At 39.1% G+C, this 19,395-nt stretch overlaps 1 protein-coding gene across 3 annotated transcripts in view; it reads right to left on the bottom strand.

Moving 5' to 3' along the window:
- Window positions 1-8,499: 8,499 nt before the first annotated feature.
- The window catches only part of gfra4a (GDNF family receptor alpha 4a), a 137,150-nt gene continuing 126,254 nt past the window's right edge, over window positions 8,500-19,395 (bottom strand). For all 3 annotated transcript variants that reach the window (XM_051381806.1, XM_051381795.1, XM_051381815.1), the window contains exons 7-8: window positions 16,782-16,951; window positions 8,500-12,683 (exon numbers count right to left, since the gene is read on the bottom strand). In XM_051381806.1, the coding sequence (XP_051237766.1) occupies window positions 12,537-12,683; window positions 16,782-16,951 (317 nt within the window). In that variant the 3' untranslated portion in view covers window positions 8,500-12,536. The remainder of the gene's footprint in view (window positions 12,684-16,781; window positions 16,952-19,395) is intronic.

Raw genomic sequence — 19,395 nt, 5'->3', positions numbered from 1 at the left:
GGACTTTTCATCCAGCGCCAATCATCAGTACCCAAAAACAGCTGAACTAATGACATTAATGGTAGCATGTTACATGATAAACCTTATACACCAACATGATACCACTGGCTACCTTGATGTTGACATGATGTTTGATGATGCTTGATGTTTTAGCTCACAGACAGCATCGGTGTGCCGAAGCGCTGTAGGCTGTAACCCTATCTATATTTCAGAGTTGACATTTTTACCTGGGGGCAGTACTAGAAAGCAATTCATGAAGTGTCCAAAAATCAAGAAATTACCCCATGTACTTCTCTTCTGGGAGCCAGCCGGTGCAAACTAAAGTAAACAGACAGAAATATTCCAGCACACACCAGGATACCAGGATTGACTCTGTTTTATTACAATAAAGGCAAAAGAAGAAGGAAGTTAACGTTTTACATGTTGCTTCATCAGATTGGCTCCGTGCTTCATTGCCATCTGGTGTGCCTTTTTAAATAATCAGGTGCTGATTAGTAGGAAGTCCAACAGGTTCATCCTCGGGGGAATGTGAGGAAAGGATTTATCTTTTGATCATGAATATCCTTAATTAATTGTTCAATATTTTCTTTACAAAGACAAAATTCTGAACTGAGATCAGTGCCTGCTGAAAGCGTCAGTATCTAAGTAAAGAGGTCTCTTACTCTGGGGAGCCTGAATGTACTCAACATTTTCATGGTGTTATCTAGGGATGCATATTAGATATATGTATATATAATATATTGAATTTTTGCCGATATCCAATTGTTTTCCAACTCATTTTTGATTGCCGATGCTGATATCAATAAATGCACCTTTTTTGTCTCCTGTACTGAAATTAACACAGTATTATGACTGCTCTTGTTGTGATGGTACACTGGCAGATGCAAACATAGAATACAATTCTTTTTAAAATGTACACATTCATTGAGTAAAATAAGAAAACTACTGCGGACAGGTTTTTTTTCACCGGTGCTTTTCTCTCTTTGTTTTTCACGAATGTGTCATAATGATTGGGATGACGGCTCTAAAGATGAACAATTAAATTTGTAGTAGGATGCAATTTGGCTCCTCCTATAATGACTGTCACTGAGGAACCATTGCAAATAGAAATGTTGCCATCCTTCTTCACTTCCAAAAACCTCCACACCGCGTTGTGTGTGCGTAATTTAAGCGTCATATTATCGGCTTGGCAGAAATTTAAATTTTTGTCCGATACTGATGTGTCATTTTAAAGCCAATACCATTGTGCATTCTTAGTATCTTCCTATTAAAATGTCTTTGTGTGGAAGTTGAGATTCTGGCCCATCGCTAGAGATACGAGAGTTATCATAGGGATCAGGAGGTCGCCAAAAACATTAGGATTCATCCTCTGGGGATCATGTATAAGGAATTTTGGTCAAGCATACATTTTGACCTGATGGTGACGCTAGAGGAAAGGTCAAAGGGTCACAAAGATCTTTAGAGATCATCCTCAGGGGCATCATAAATACCTGAACCAACCTTCATATCAATCTCAGTGGGTGTTGTGATGTCTCACTCTGGATTAAAAGTAAAAGACCAAAACTCCCCCCCCCATGTTGGACTGTCACATTGTGACACAGTGCAACCGTCTGCGGTTCTGAGTAGGATAAATCAAATGTTGAGAATTATTATTTGTAAATACACTTTTCCCCGGGCTTGTTTTCAAATAATCGCTGCTATTTTTAATGCCGCTGTTGATGTTTCGAGCCCTCCAGCGAAACGGCGGCAGGAGAGGCTGAGTGTCGGTGAGCTGCTGTGTTCTCACCAGCAATTATTCATCACCAGTCATCCTGCATCTCTCTTTCATTCTTTCTCTCCCTTTAATCTCTCCGTCTCCCACCTCTCCCTCCCTCCTTCACCCCGTGTCTCTTTTTGTTTCCCTCTCCCACTCTCTTGTCCTCCTTTCACTCCTGATCTCTCTCTCCTACCTCTGAGCTCTCGTTTTCTCTCCTTTCTCTTTCACTTTCTCCCGCTCTGTCTGACACCTTTTTCCTCTTCCTTCCATCGTTCCTCCTCCGTTCTTGGCTCCTTCTGTCTCCTCTCCTCATCTCTCACCTCTCCCACTCACCCCATCTTTCTCTGTTTATCTTTTTTTCTTCCATCTCTCTCTCACCTCTCCCTTCTTTTCTCATCTTCCCGTTCCTTTTTCCTCTCCTCCTGTATTTCTTTTCCTCTCCCTTCTCTTTACCCCTACAACTTCTTCTCCTCGTCCTCCCTCTCTTCCAATTACTTTGACTTTTTGTCAGCCACTCGCTCCTTTCATCCTTTGCTCCTCTCTCCTCTCCTTTTACATTTCTTCTTCTCTTCACCTATCTTTCCCTGCTTCCATTCCCTTCTTCCCCCTCTGTCTCCTCTCCTCTCTTTCTTTCCCCACTTTCTCCATCACCCAACCTTCATCCCTTTCTTCCCTTTCCACCCTCTTCTTTCCTTCCTTCTTTCGCTCTCCTCTGAACCTCTCTTTTCATCTGTCTCATCCACTCACTCCAGCTACCCCTTTTTCTCTATCCTCCATATTCACTGTTACTTCTATCCTGCCTCTCTTTCGCTCTCTCCATCTCCTTCTCTGCTCTCTCCATCCTCCTTTTGTTCTCTATGATTCCTCCATCTCTTAGTCACCCCATCCATCCTCCCTTTTTCTATCTTCCATATCCTATCCTATCATTCTTTCCTCCCATCGCTTCTTCCCCTCCTTCCTCCTCCATCCAACCTTCTTTCTACCTTTCCTCTCCCACCCCTTCACTCTTCTTTCTCTTTTACTGTTTTTGTTTTTCTATAGATCTCCCTCTCTTTTCTCTCCCTCCTTTCATTTTTCATTTCTAATCCAATGCACCTCTTTGCCATTGTTGCTTTTCTTCCTCTTTCTCCTCTGATTAGTTTTCTCTTCTTTACCTTTCTTTCCATCCACATTCACCCCATCTCTCCCTCCTCAATCAATTTCTGCCCCATCCTCTCTTTCTCTCTTCCTTATTCTAATTTTCTCCTCCTGTCTCCATTATTGGTTAATCTGTCTATTCTTTCTCTCCTTTATTCTCATCAATCATTTTCTCTCCTCTCCGCCTCACATCTCCCACCTCTCACCTCACCCTCTCCTTCTCTCTCTTTCCATCATCCTTTCTCCTCTCCCTCCTACGACCTTACCCTCTTTCTCTCGTTTTTTTCTTTGTTTCCCTCATTAATCCCTTTCTCCGGTTATTTGTATATATCTCTTGTCTTCTACCACTCCATCCCTCCATTCTCCTCTCTCTCGCTTTCTTTTTCTCTTATTCTCTCACCCACTGTCTCTTTTCATTACTGATCCCTCTAGCTTCTCTCCTCTGTAGTTTTTTTCCTTTATTGCTGCTCCCTCCTCTCCTTCTACTTTCTCTTCTTCTGTTTTCTCTCCACTTCTTTCCTCCCACTTCTGTGAATCCACTCCTCCCATTCTCTGTCATCTATATTTAATGTCACCGTTCTCCATCATTTTATGTCCTTTTGCTCCCCCTTTCTCATTTCCTTTTGCCCTCTTCTTCTCTTTCTTTTTCCACTACCAACCCTGTTTTCTCTCCCTCCCCTCCCCAGGAGCCTCTGTACGTTGTAAACAGATGATTAGGTGCTGCCCTTTGATTCCAAGTCTTTGACTAAATCCATCCTGATCATTTTGACAGCCTGCACACTGCTGCTCGGTAGCAGTTGGCTGATAATGAGGCCCTTATTTTTTATTTTTTTCCCCTCCTTCACATTATGGCAAGGCTGTTTATGAAAACCATCCTTCCCTCCTCCTCCTCCTCATCATCCTCTGAGTCTAATTCCGAGTAAGCAAGAGATTGTTTGCAGACTTTTCATGCGTCTGCCCATTTTCAGGTCATCTGGTCTTTATTGCTTTCACCGAACAGTCTAATATAATTATCTCTCCTCAGCTTTAATTTGGTTGGGTTTTCAGCAGAGCTGTCAGGGGCAATAATGTCTGTAAAAAATTTCCCCCGTCGTATTTCAAATTTGCTGAACAAAGGTTACACGGTGAAATGTAATTCGGAGAAATGCTGTATTTGTGTTTTCTTGTCGCGGACGTTTTCTTTTTTTCTCTCTCTCACATCTTGCTGACAGCATTAGACACATTATCACAATTAGTAAACATTTCTCAGAGGAGTTGCTCCGATCTATCCGCCCCCTCTTCATCCTGTATACTGAGCTGTCAGATTCTGACTTATGATGATGTTTTCCCCCTCAGTACTTGTTATGTTGAAGGGTTTCACTCATAAATAAGCTGCAGTAAATCCATATTTGGAAAGAAAACCTGTTTGCTGATGTGCAGTAGTTACTACAAAACAAAAAAACAGGTGTCTTCTAAAATTACAGATATCATCCATGATGTTTGTAATAGCACAAAATGGCTGTAATTTGTCTGCCAGATTGTTTTTCTAAGAATAATTATTTTTTTGAGGAGCCAAGATGTCTGGCTTTCAAAACTCACTCATACCAAACTCCCAAAAGTAATCACACGTGTCGATCAAATGTCATGACCTTCCACAGCAGATGGAGTTTGTCCTTTTATCTAAATATAAGTGCTCTTTTTAACGTAGGAATCTCTTGTTTTCATTACCTTAGGATGAGAACACCACGGGTTGCCTTCCATGGATTTTGAACCGGCATGTTTTTACAGTAGCACAGAAAAGACAAACCAAACGCTGGCATTTTTTGCAAGTTTTGCAGCCACTGTAGTTTCTCCTACACACTTCACAGCCCATTTTCACTCCTAGATCGTCAAATACTGACGCCAATGGTGTTCAGTAAGTTGCAAATTCTTCAACTGCCTCTAAATCCTACACACTGATCCTTTAAGAATTGCTCATCCATGTTGGCTTAAAAAATGTGATAAATGATGAAGTTCCATGTAGTTGCTGTTCTTTTGACCAATTCTAATTCCGTGACAACAATGCAACTCCATCTGCTCAGGAAGATCCTGTAATATGATCAAAATCTAACTTAACTAAAAGGACCATGTGATGAAGCTTTGGTGCAAAAATTCGTCACCAATTGAATTTTGTAGTGTACAACACTGGTAACTTCCATTTCTGCCAATAAAGCCTCCTAAATGTTACACACTCGACCTTTAAACCAACAGGGTGGAAATCTGATTTACTGTTCCTTTAAGGCAGGTTTCACTGTATGTTTCACTTGGTTAATTATTCAGGCACCACAATGGGATAATTTCTCTGAGCAGCGATCTGGAAAAAAATACTAATAACATTTTTTCACAAGCTGCAGTCTAGAGGGAACTTTTATTTCTGCTACAATAAAACAAATGATTAGGTTAAGATTTTTAATTAAAGGCCAATATCAAACTAAAACACTGGTCTAATCTCAAGTGTTAAGTAGGATCAGAATTACTACTACTGTGTAACATAATACACTTAGGCATCAATTTATTAAGGCGATAATCTTAGCAATACATAAAGATAAATGGGAGATGTATCCCTCACCAACTGGTTCTTACTCTCCTTGTTTGGCAACTCACAGTATTAGATTAGGCGGTTAAAAAAATCTTTGTTTGTGGTTCATTTTTAATTTTTCTGTATTCTTTCCAACATATTGTATGTGGCCTTGTGTGGCGTGTCATTTTCACAGTGAAAGCTCTGTTGTGTCTTCTGTAACAGCCAGCTGTTCACTGGATTTTAGCTTAAAATATGCTTGTGATTTCTAGCTGATATCAGGATTCATTATGATACATGCAAGCAAACAGTAAGCATCCTGATGTGTGAAGAGACTGGGACTAGCCCCGGTTTGTGTGTCTCATGTACTGTGTCAGTGCTATAGCATTCTCTGTACTGAAGGTCCTTTAAAGGTCCAGTGTGTTATTTAGGAGGATGTATCGGCAGAAATGGAATATAATATTCACATGTTTTCATTTGTGTATAATCCTGAAAAAATAATAGTTGTGTTTTCATCACTTTAGAATGAGCCGTTTCTCTATACAGAGGGAGCAGGTTTTCTTTGGCGGAGTCCGCCATGTTCAATTGCCATGTTTCAATACTGGCTCTAGATATGGCCTTTTGTGTTTTTTATGAGTGTCACAGCCACTGTAGTTTCTTCTTTGCACTAGGAAGGGGAGGGTGAAGCGAGGGAGTTGCAATCTGCAACTACACGGTTAGTGATCATTTCTGCCAATAGGTCCTAAATGTTACACACTGGACCTTTTGATATTAACTAAGCTGCTAATAAGCCATTCATACGAACCAGTGGGCTCTATACATCAGTGTTTTCCACATATTTTGAAAAGAATTCCCTAACTCACTCGTGCAGACGTGCAGTTTCACAGATTAAATGTCAGTTTGGCAGTAGGTAATAATGCATGAGATTGTTTGATTAAAAATCAAAATGCCACGTTTTTTTTAACCCTGGAGAAGATTGTTCAATACATTTCAGGATTTGTTTACCTTTGCTAACGAGGGAAAGTTTGTCACACTCAGCAGCACAGTTCCCAACTTCCTCCTCCTGTGTGACATGTTTGTGATGCTCGAGTTTTAAATGTTGTTTCACCCCTAGAAACACTCGCTTGGCATTCTGCCTTTTTCCTCCTTCAGTGTAAAGAGCTCCATAATGCTAATATGATAGCAGTATCCAGATTATATATCATGTTTGTCACCATTTTTAATGTAACTATTATTTTTGCTGATACAGAATGTTTACCCAGAATCGGACTCGGTACCAGATCAGATCATACGCAGCTTCTTCAGTGCAGTTGGTAGGACATTTTTATCGTTCTAATAGTATTGCAATCAGCTTGTGCAGCCTTGCCTACAGTGAGTGTTTTGTCATCTTTTCAGACTATTTTCCTCGTTGCCGAGAACAGAAAAGTGTAACCATAAGGTAAGCTAACACAACACAAAAAACAGTGTACCAGGTCGTGCGAGCTGCACACATCAATCCTGGTTCTGTTTGCTTATATAACAATAGAATTTAACACATTATATAAAAACACTGTATTACACAATAACTCAATAAAATGATCTTAGTCTAAATAACTACATAAAAGCAGTAACAAGATCAGCTCATCATCATTTTACAAATACAGCCAAACTTTTGAACTTCACATCAAATGCCGACCTACAAAAACTCATCCACGCTTTTATTTCTAGCAGGTTGACTACTGCAATGATCTTTTGACAGGGCTCCCCAAAAAGCCATCAAAAATCTTCAGCTTAATCAAAACTCTGTTGATAAAATAATGTGCAACTCCCACAATATCTGTGGAATATATCTCAATATGTGGGGAAGTTATTACATAATGTTTTGTTACAGGCCCTGATGGACACCGCAGAAACACAATAACTTTACTGCTGATCAGCACTGCTGTTGTGGCTCAATATTTCAGTTAGCATACTTCATATCTTTTCATTTCTTGTAAAGTCATGAAATTGCTCCTCTTGATGTCATCTAGTTTGTTTTTAGGGTTCAATCGTAGATTCTTTTTGACCGTGTAATACTGTACATACTAGACTAGGAGTATTTTGTGTTTCCATATGCACTATAACTGCAACAATAGACCTGTGTTACTCCTGTTTACACAAGTTACTGATGTAAACAAACCCATAACAGCATAGAAACACGAAGAACTTAAATTATAAATTCACACTTTCAAAAGACATGCAAGAGTTTTTGAGAAATTAGACTTCTTCTAAGACTTGAGTTTTGTTTGACATGTTTTTACTTAAAAGACTAGAGAAGTTTTTAAATCTTTCTCTTTAGTATGTATATAGTTCATTCAGAGCTCCCTCTGTGCTGTCAAAACTTGATGAATCTTTAATTGATGGAGAGAAGAATTTGGGGACCTAAAATATGTCACAGGTTAAGAAACCCTGTTATAGATAATACCCCACATTAGTTTCTGATCTCATACTGTGCTCGGCTTCCTGTTGGTGGTCAGATTTTTAGCCTTTTATCAGCCAGCCACAGCAGCCATGGGCCCAACAGCTACAGTATGTGGGACAGCAGGAGGTCTGTCCCACATAGCTGTTGACCCAAAACATGAAGACTGGGAGCAATTACAGCCGCCATATGCAAAGCACAGGTGGCACAGTGGCAGCTGGAGTCTCACTTTGTAAAAGGATGAATGCGTCTTTTTCTGTGGCCAAAATAAGCAATGTGGGTGAGATGATGACGCAGTGGTTTTAAACTTACGTCAGGTTACTTTCAGGTAGTTTTGATATTTTTGCCAAGATGTTATGAATACAATAACGTCTTTCTGTGGCTCACATACCTCATTGTCTTCCATAGATTTTACAGCTGCAATGTTCTTTACCTTAGATGCCTCGCACTATAGCCTTAAGGTATAGAGTATTTTAGAAGAAACACAAATCTGCTCTAGGTTTGTTTACACCAGGGGTCTCATTTATTAAAGTTTCTGATGCACAAGTTTGTACTCAAAGTTGTGCTTTATAAAGTTGATGTCAGAATCAGCCTTCAGTGATTTTCTCTGTCTGACATATCAAAAGCAAAACCTTGGATAAAATCCTTTTTATTATTACTCAAGGTATGAATGTTATAGACATCATATACTGTATATGGTATACACTGTGTAGTATATACACTATACTATAACATCTTTACAAATCACTCCCTGTGTGTGATGAAAAATGGACTTTGAACTTGATGCCAGGGGTGCTGCTCGAGGGAAGAAAAGGTTGAATACTTCCTCTGAGGTGATGCTGAACGTAGTTGAATCTGGATGAGGGTCAAGAGTTTTGTCACGAGACCAAACATTTCTAGACAGGTGAAAAAGCACCTCCTCTCTGCACAAGAAAACTGGTCAGAATTCACCTCCACTTACAGTGTCGCCTTTATTTGCAGGAAGTGACACATGTCACATCTGAGATTCTGCTGGCGCAGACGAACAGGGAGCAGGTTGGTCAGTCACCTCACAGCGGCAGAGCACGCCACGGGACACCCACTGACTGATAAATCACAGGACAAATCAAACTGGGACAACAGAGCTCAGCTGGAGACGGAGGCTTTGTGAAAGCAAGAGGTATCACTCAGACACTCTTATCACCAGTTAACCACGTAACTGCAGTTTTGGTAATGAAAATTTAAAGGATCAGTTCACCAAAATCACAAACATATATTTCTCACTTACATCTAGTAGTAAATCTGGATTTTATTTGCCCAGGTTTGGATATATCTGCCTGTTAATCTATGCTGCCACTCCAAAAAACTTCTTGTTGTTTTCATATATATATATATACAATACAATTTTAAAGCTGTACTAATCAATATTTTTCAATTAACAATGGGTCAAATGACTACTAAAATGCTAAAAGTGACTTGTAGTGACTGACCCACAGCATTCAGTGTCTTTTCCAGTGGTTTTCTCTCTGATAATCCCACTGCAAACACCAAATGGCTGAAAAGGTTAGTGACTAGCTAGTGAACATAGTGGAACATTTAACTCATAAAGAGATATTTCCTAAAGCTAAAAGGAGAGTAAAACTTGGACTTAAATTTGCTCTGCGACTAAATGAATGAATGTTTCTCCATGTCTAGATTGGCAATGGTTTACTAACACACTGGCCAAAACAGCTTTACAAGGTGATAATGTGTTAGTATTGTGTTTCTAAGTTAAAAATGTGCTGATGATGCACCTATTTTTATGTACACTACCATTCAAGTTTGGAATCACCTGTTACATTGATGTTTATCTTCTTTCACTCTATAATGACTGTTCAAATAAAAACAGTGTAATTCAGACACCAAATTATATTTTCCTTTGAAATAGTTTTGGCCCCAAAAGGAGAAGAATTAAATGATTAAAACTTCCATTTAATCGATGTCCCCACAGTGTTGCATTTCCCACAAAGAAATCTTTCGATTTGGGATTTGTTTTCCAGTACAGAAAAGTGACCCGAGACCATTATTGAACCACAACGGTGCAATTGGGCTCTAAATGTTTTGCACTCAGTGGTTAGATTGAACAGGTTTAAACTGTGATTTGGCCTTCCAGAGCATGTTCAGCTGATAGTCTGTGATCAGGTTTCAATAGTACTAAGTTTCTATCTCTAAGCAACACACCCGTTCATTCCAACTTGTTAAAAGCATTATTGTACACTTGAGACTGGAACAGGAACCTGTTCCTCTTTAAATCTGCACAGATTTTGATTCTGCGCTTCCAATTTCCTTAACAATGACATTTTTTTTATATTCTTATTTAACTCTTGCTCAGAGGAATCTTTGTCTCTTTCTGCCCTTTCTTTTGTCAGTCTGGTTGAATCATTGAACAGCGTTTTGCTCTCAATGTACAATACATAATTCTTTTGCAAACCCTTCATACAAAATAACCTTGTAATGAATGAAAGACCTCTCAGCTTATGTGGAATGTGATTCAAAACGTTTGAATGGTAGCGTATGTTTGCAACTATACCTTGTGAAATATCAGGAAAATAAAGATATTGAGGGATAACACAAATGGAGTTTCGATGGGTGGTAACACAAAACAGTCGTGATTGTAGAGAAAATGACGCCTTGTTTTTTTCATCAATCAAATTATGTTTTCAAAGTGATACAAGCCTCAATATAGAGCTTGAGTGGAAACTGTGGGACATACTTAACCTCTCAGCTTTGGTATCAAGAACGTAGATCAAAGAAAAATGTAAATGATCTTTATTGTATTTTGATGGCAGCAGCAATCTCAGAGAATCTCAAAACCTGGGTCTGGATGACTAGATATCGCATACAGGCGAGTGAGAAAATATTGTTGTGATTTGAGTGAACTGCCCCTTTAAGACATCTGCGTATGTGTTGAATAATTTTTAGGTCCTTCGCCCCAAATGGGGTGTCGTTTCAAAACTACATTGGCATCAATGAGGAAGAATAAACAGTTTTTTTTCCTTCCTGTAGAACTTGGCAGGCAAAATCCAACAACTATTGTGCTGTTATGACAATATTATGAGCTTACAGTGTGAGCTTTCATAGGTCCAACTAGAAAGTGTCATTTTCATCAGGTTTGCTGTAGTTTGGGGGCAACACATTTTCTCTCTTTGTGTTAAAATCAGCATATGTTGTGTCATTTAATAATGCAGTGAAACCAATGGGTGCTTCCTTAATTTAACTGAATTCAGTGGCAGTATTGAAGATGACACATGACCAACCCCTCAACACATTTCATAGACGTATCCGCTGCACAAAGCAGAACTGAGCTTTTACAGTACATATTGTAAATCCTCTGGCGTCCCACATCGAGTGAAGAGTCCCAGCAGGTAGCGGGCTAACGTGGGTCACCACCTTCATCTCATGAGTCTCTCGAAAAACAGATGGATCCGTTCATGCATCAAAACCCGCTCCGTCTGTCTTCCACTAATCCTCCCGCCACGGCAAAGCATGATTGGTCACAAACTTGTCTATAGATATCTGTTTTCTCTGCGGCAAAGTCCACATACATTTAAAAAATATAAACTTGTTTCCATCTGTTGTTGCTTCACCATAACCACATGATATTTTTTAAATACATTTCTGAAGAGGAAAAACTCAAATGGCTCTCACACTTAAAGCTTAATGAAATATATGAAGAGCCCCCTTCCGATGACATCTACAAATACAAAATGATAAAATGAAAACAAATTACAATACGTTGAAGGCTAATAAGTAATGTAGGTCCTTGTTTGACAAAATAAAACACTTTTACAGACTTTGGGAGCTTCTTGAACGTTAAATTTCAATTAACAACTTAAGTTTTTCTATATATAATTCTTTATTTGGAAACAAACTCCTCATCCTGCCACTTAAAACACAACAACAAACAAAGAATTCCATTGTGATTTGACTCGATTATAACAAGTGCGTCCATCTAACATATGCGTAACAAAATTTTGTCTAATAATAAAATAATAAGTGTCAAAATAAAGAGCAGAGCTGAATGAGCGCAACATGTGGACAAACACACACATCCACCTTAAATCTCGTGTAACACTTCATCGGAGAGAAAAGTCTTAACATTTAATATTTTTCTTTTACATCAAGGAATGTTCAGGGACAAAAAAACACTTTTTTGTTTTGTTTTATATATATATCTTTTTTTTGTTTTGTTTTTAGACTTTTCCCCGGCACTGCATCTACAGTGTCTGTTCACTGTACACCTTCGGAACCCACGGGCCTTTTCCATGGAGCTTAGACGGTATTTTCAGATGAGCAAAGTCTTGTGTGCGTGTGTGTTGTGTAACAGTTTGTGTTTGGGCAGGCGTGAAGCAAGAAATGAGGTGTGTACTTCCTGGTTCCCCCCCCTGTGGTGCGGTAGCGGCACCCTCTCCGGTGGTCTTCCTCAAGGGCGTGGGCTGCACAACACATCTGCTCTGAGTCATGATTCACAAAAAGAGATTAAGTGTGATTTTTGTGACAGAGAGGGAGAGGGGGAGCGGGGCGGGACAGAGTCGACCCTTTCCCCTACCGTCATTTGACACATAAAAATGGCTCTTTCTCTCTCTCTCTCTCACCCACCCTCCCCCCCAGGTCTGGAGGTTTGTCCGTGGAGGCCAGCTGAGACTGGCCTCTTATTGGTCGGAGAGTAGCAGCAGGAGCAGCCAACCGAGGACCAGCAGCAGGGACAGGCGGACGGGCTCGGCTCCACGGTCCGACAGGCCCGGAGAGGGAAGAGTGGAGTCTCCCTCGTCGCCCCACAATCTGTCGTTCTCGTTTACCTAAAAGAAAACAAACACGTGTTGTCATTAGTCATCCAGTTTTTTTTTTTTTTTGGGTAGAAAAATAACTCATCTGACTCCAGGTTCCACACCAGTAACCATCTTTTGCATGAGCAGTTAAAAAAAAAAACTGATCCATGAGAAGTTTTATGACCAACTATGTGGTATAATGGCCAAATTTTCCATATCCGCAGTTGAAAAATAAGACAAGTGATGGCGAGGACATTGCCACTTATCAGCCAGACACAATTTCACAGCAAGAGATGTTTTCTCGCTGCGAACATATTCTGAATAAACTCTTCAGTCGAGCTCCATCTCTAGATTATTTGCTTCTTCTCCCTCCATCCTCCATCAGATTTCAACTGCACTCTTTTTAATTTCTTTTGTTTTCTTTGCTCCTCAACTGTTTCTTTATATTGGTTTTACAGGTTTGTGGTGTGGGACTGTAACTGAAAAAATCTAATCCTCTACACTCATCAGTCCTTTACCAGGCAAAATTCATACAAACATCACCAGTAGCATGGCCTAAAGATATATACATTTATACAGTATGAAACTGGTGTTGTCTATAGGAATTTTACCTGATAAAGGTCTGAGAGAAGAAATTGGGCCTCATGCAAGAGTTGGGCCACTCATACCAACATATTTGTGGTTTGTTCAACTGATTTAGGAGGACTTGCAGCATTAACAGATTTTCACTTTATCAGTGGTCCAGACCACTCGTAGGAGCCATGTGCAATTGGTCTGTTGTTATCCAAACACGTTTTTCACTGAAGGATTGTGTATTATTATAAAGCAATTTCCTATGTAAATTACACTTTATAATTACGCTGACAGCATCCTGTTTGACTGTACAGTTAAAATTATAATATAGTTCTAAATATATCATATAGCTTAATGATATCATCATTAATTTAAATTGGCTTTTGATGAGGTTAGGGTTGTCTTCACATTACGGTATGTGCAGGTCGCTGTCCAGGGGAACTGCCTCTGTTGCAATGCCTGACAATCACCTATTAGCCAATCACCTGTGAGACTTCCTTTTGACCCCCTCCCATTACGGTCATCGATCGCCTTGCTTTTCATATCAAACCACTTCTTCTTGATTTCAGCAGCAGTACGACCCTCAGGTGACACAGCACTAACAGTACTCCTCATTTTTCCCCACTCCTTGGCTTAAACAGGGTCTTTACTCACACTGCCGACGCTGTTAAGAAATGATGGACTTTCCTTTGTTTATCTCCGAGAGCAGGACTTTAATCTCTGAGCTCGTAAAGTTCTTCTATTTACTCTTCCGTATCATTCTCATGAATTAACTTCCTTACACAGGGGGCTGGCTGTGTAGCCTTATATGGTATTATTTGGACGTCAGTTATGCAAAGTTATGTTAAATTCTCAATTCTGAAATTATCTTTGTATATTTTTATTTAAAAATCTATCTAACAAAACAACTTGTTTTACTTATTTCTAGGGAATCTAATGCCTTAAAGGGGATAACCTTTGTCAGAAATATGAATTAAAATAGGATTAAAAGGTAAAATAAGATGGAATACACTAAATTATTATTTTACTCTACTACATAAAGGATAATCAGACTATAATTAAATGTTAGAATTAAAAGGAAATTGGATAATGAAACATGATAATGACAAACTGATACTTTGAATGGCAATCTGACATTTTTAAGTGAAGTTGAAAAACCTGAAATAGAAATTTTATACAGTTTAAAATGAGATGTGTACTAATAAAAGAACATTTGTAACATTTCCCAGCTGGCAACTCTGTCTTCTTCTTCCATGTAGGTGACAGTGACAATACATAGGTAGTTACATTAAATTAGAGTGAAAATAACATTGCTAACAGTGAGTTGTCCTGTCCTTTCTATTCAGCTGCGACTGTAGACAAGACGGGTCTGATTGAAATGCACTGCAACATCTCCAGTGTTAATTTAATTTTAGTTGAATTATCAGTGACAGTTATTTAAATGTGACAGGATGTTGGTTGAAGAGTTGTGTGGCTGATGATATGACTCTGAGGCAGCTGTCCAGAGCCCATTTACTGGATTAATTAACTCCGACTGGTGTCGACTCAGTGACACTTTATTTGATCCTGAGTTGAAACTCGACGATCAGGTGACGAAATGTCAGTGCTCAGCAAAGTGTCACTTCCCTGTTTACTTTATCTCTGTACCATAATATGAAGTCTAACGCAGTCAGAGGATGATACAGACTGTTGAAAGAATCGCTGCGTGGGACGAGGGGCTTCAGAGGACCTGAGGCGAGAATATGTAATTTGGGCTTTTGGCCCTTTTCTTCTGCTTTCCCTCTGGAAATAAGTAAGTGGCCTAGTTATACATTTAGCTTGTGAAGTTTATTTATATCTGTTGGCGGATTGTCAATTATGTTATCTACAGCATTTTTCCCGATTCCCATGCTGAATGCATGGAACAAATTTCCTTAGCCTGCAGTGAATTATATTATTTATAATTCTCACCTCATTATTAAAATTGGAGATACTGTGTGTATGTTTAATGCAGAACAGGCTGTCCACATTAAAATTGATGCTCAACAGAGTTTAATAGTTGTTTACTTTACCACTTCATGGCATGGGCTACAGTAATTATGTTTGAAGAACCTGTTTATATTGTTGATGAAGCAGTTATGAATATGAGACAATTCAAGTGTTTTGTGTTCACGCTGATTGTTCACTTTTAGAGATGTGGGATAACAACTACAGCACCCAGAACCCCCCGAAGACTTCTGACACTCCATCACTAGTGTTTCTACATTAGCTGATAGTTTGTTGAAGTACAGGAACTTCCATCTGTCCACAGACACTTTTGTATGGCATCTTCTCATATATATTTATCTGCAGCATATTGCACATTTTAAGTTACTAAGGCTGTGTTTATATTTGCAATCATGGTGCAAATAACATTTATATGAAACTGTGCCGTCAGTTTTTCACGTGTAGTCATCCTGTATTTTCCTCTCCAGTAAAGTCTGGTTAATGTGTGTAAACTATCAATAGAATAAGCTTATATAACACCCATTTGTTTACATTGTTTTCCGCAGCTTGTATTAATTGACTTAACTCTTTCATTCTCATTATGGTGTTTGTTTTATGCTCTGCTTTGTGCGTTGAATCCTTTTACTGCTGCAGAGATCTAATGATCCCTCTGGGATCAATAAAGTTACATCCAATCTTAAAGCTTCAAAGCTTCTTTCATTCACTTACTTGAATTCTCTACATGATAAACATCAATAGGTTAGTCTATAGTGAGCGGTAGAGCCTGACCAATGTATTGGCACACATACAGTATTTCTTGCCCTGAGCACATATCTTCATCTGAACGTTTTGATAATCAAATGTGAGGCATCATTACCAAACCGCAGTTTTTATTGAGTGTTTGTGCACAAAAGGATAATTAGATAATTGGCTATCATTGTCACAATTTTATTTAACTCGCAAATCCCATATGGATTTAACACTAATGAGAAGGAAATTGACATTTAGGAAACTTATGGATCATTATTTTTCTGTCCCTACTGACACTGAAGTGTAGAGCCACACTCGCCTTTAGCACGGGGGTTGAGGTGTTACATCTTTGTTTCATTTATTTTTTTTTACATTTCTTTGGCAAAAAGTCGTTTTCATTGAAGCTGAGCATGTTGCCACTTACTCTTGAAGGCTTCTATATGATCTACTGTGTCATGAATTGCTGCTTTGGACAAAAGCGCTTGCCAAATGAATGTAAACGTATAAAAAGGACACCTTTTTTTAATTTAAATTGCATAATATAAACTTCTTACACCTAGAATTTGGACACAAAAAGGGATTTCTTTGTACGTGATAACAAACAAACACAGCTTCAGTTCTCTTCATCTCAGTCTTTGTGTGACTGACTTTGTACCTGACTGTCTGAATTATGCAGATAATGTAAATCCCACCCATCTGCTGCTACCTGCAGAATAAAACAAACACCCCGAGTTATCTGCAGTGTAGTGCGACCCAATTCTGAGCGAGGCCGCCTCCATTAGGGCCTCCCTGTTTGGAAAAGGTTGTACATCACATTTTCAGTCTTCCATCTCGTCTCACCTGAGTAGGTATCTGTGCTCTCAGAATGTTCTGCTCCGTTTCCACGGAGACGCCCGGGGCGGTGGTTGCCAAGTGCGGGCTCTGGTTGTCCGTCGCTGGACTGGGCATCCCGGGCTGGCTGGAGCCCGTTTTCACATCCGATCCGTTCCCAAAGGCCAGGATGGCATTTTCTACAACAGAAGAGCAGCAGATGTTGTGTTCAAATCAGGGGTCTCAAACTCAATTTGGCTTGGGGCCACTGCTGGTATTGTCCTCTCACAGGAGGGCCACTTCAATGTTCAAGTACTTCAGGAAAGCACAATATTCTGAAAATATAACCCTTCCATTACTTCATACTTAAAGAAATGCAAATGCAGTTCCTATACATTTTTACACTATCATTTCATATCATCTTTGTTGTTCCCAACCAAACAACAAATAAAGGCCCAGAACCTGCTTTTTTTTAATCTACCATTTATAAACATTTGCAGGCACCTTGGACCTTTGCCATTACCAATACTCTTTCTTTTATTTATTTTAATTGTATATTAAGGGTAAGTTTAAATTTATATAAAACCACTAGGGACTGGGATGGAGGACCAGCAGTTTGAGACCCCTGGTTTATAGGCAGAGTTTAACAGATGGCACCAGCCATCACCTATACTTTCCTTTTGCTTTTTTACCTCTGTATGGTTCTTTGTAATGTGATTGGTCACCTTAAAATGATGCAGTGTAGCACTGTGTGAGGACCACTTGGAGTGAGTCATCAGGCTACTGAATTAGTGACTGTACTCTCTTTGGTCTGAAGCATTCATTTCAAACTGCATTTGGAAAGACTTTTGAATAAAAATACACATACAAGAGGCCATGTTGGTTTTGATCTGCTCATTCACCAGAAATAAAAATAAAACTATGTATACTTTTCTTCTCACAGGAAGTGATGCATCAGAAGTCAAAGAGAAAAACTGTCCCTGAAACAGCAGCAAATGCTCATCCATCCAAAGAAAGGAAGATTTCTGAATAATAGAAGCTCATATTTTTCAAATGTATATATCTTGTTACCTTTTTGGGCCACCAGTAAAAGAAACTGCCTAAACGGAGTAACATATGTTATTCATATGCCTGGGGAATAGGTTTAAATATGTTATTCTTAAGTCTGCAGTCTTGAACGCTTTCTGCCATTACACAAGAGAGAAAGGAGTGCTGTGAGAGCAGGAATTCTCTTTGCTATGTATAAAATGTAAATGGAAGATGGGAAAGCCTGTTTTGCTAAACAGAAGAGTGCCTCAGTCAGTGGCAGACTGAAGGTTTGGTTTAATTACAGAAATCTCTGAGGCAATAGCTGCTGCAAGTCAAATATTATGCACTTAATGGCAAATTTGAATGGCAAAAGGAGAACTCTGGTCATAATATAAATAATGACTCCTTTTGAATCCATTGCCGGTCAGTAGGCTCGCTGACTGGCTTACCTAAACTGCTGTAGGGTAGCATGAAAAGATTGAGGTGAACATTTCCCAGACACTGAGTAAATTTGACTCACTTCTGACCTTCCAGCCAGTTTTCAACACAAAGACTTCATCCAAAATCCGTCCCATTCACTATTCACTTATGTACATAGAGAATTCTATGTAAATATAATAGTGTGCTATTGTCAAAAGACTGTAGCACAGCAGGAGAGTTTTATAGATCATAAATAATACTCACACACCATTATTACCCTCCTTCTATTGCTTGTGCAAGACAGGAGTGGTGTGATTGAGAAATAAACTGTTGTATGTTTTGTGAAAGTGAGATTGACAGTATGTCTAAGAAACAAATTACAATCTATGTGGAGAGAGTAGTACTATGTATGAGAAGAAATAACAGGCTCAATGCCTGTGTGAGACAGTACTATTATGTAAGAATGGTAGTGTGTGAGAAACAGAACGACAGTATACTACTGGTGTTTGTATTGTAATTAAGCATAAATCTCATCTTTGTGTAACTTGTCAACATTAGTTTTTAAAGTGCTTGAGCTCTAATGGGCTCATTACTGCCCCCTGTAGGCAGAAGGCAGAAAACACCCACTGCAACTATGGTTAGGACCAACAGTGGTAGCGGGTGTTTTTTCACTTGTCTTGCCTGTTAAAATTCAGGCAGCGGCATTCTGCACTAGCTGGAGTTGTTGAAGGACGCTCTGACTGATGCCAGCACATTGTTGGCATGAAAATCTCCTGGTTGACTAATCGGTAGAAAAACATTAACAACTGTGTTAGAAACTCTCTGTTTCTTTGATAAAAAGTCAAAGGTGCAAGCCCATGAACATAAAAACTTGAAGTAGAATTTAACTATGACTCCCAAATGACTGTCCCAAACGGGGATTAAAAAGGGTAATGTGAGAGAGTATGATTGTAAATGTAAGTGGGTGAGTGGGAGAGTGGGAGAGTAAAGGTGAGCCTGTGGTAATTAAGTTGTGTAGCTTAAGGAATTACAAAGGATTTTGTTAAATGTAATCAGACCCCACTATGAGCTTAATTTGATCAACATAGCTGTGTGTGAACTGATATTTCTGAGATAAAATTGAGAAGATGTTATTTAACCACAGAATTTTGTGCCTTTGATAAGTATTTCTTTATGTGGCTCTTGGTTTTCTTTC

Source organism: Dicentrarchus labrax, unplaced genomic scaffold (assembly GCF_905237075.1).
Source record: "Dicentrarchus labrax unplaced genomic scaffold, dlabrax2021, whole genome shotgun sequence".
Taxonomy (NCBI): domain Eukaryota; kingdom Metazoa; phylum Chordata; class Actinopteri; family Moronidae; genus Dicentrarchus; species Dicentrarchus labrax.
The sequence above is the reverse complement of the archived record's forward strand: the minus strand, read 5'-3'. Positions and strand labels throughout refer to the sequence as shown.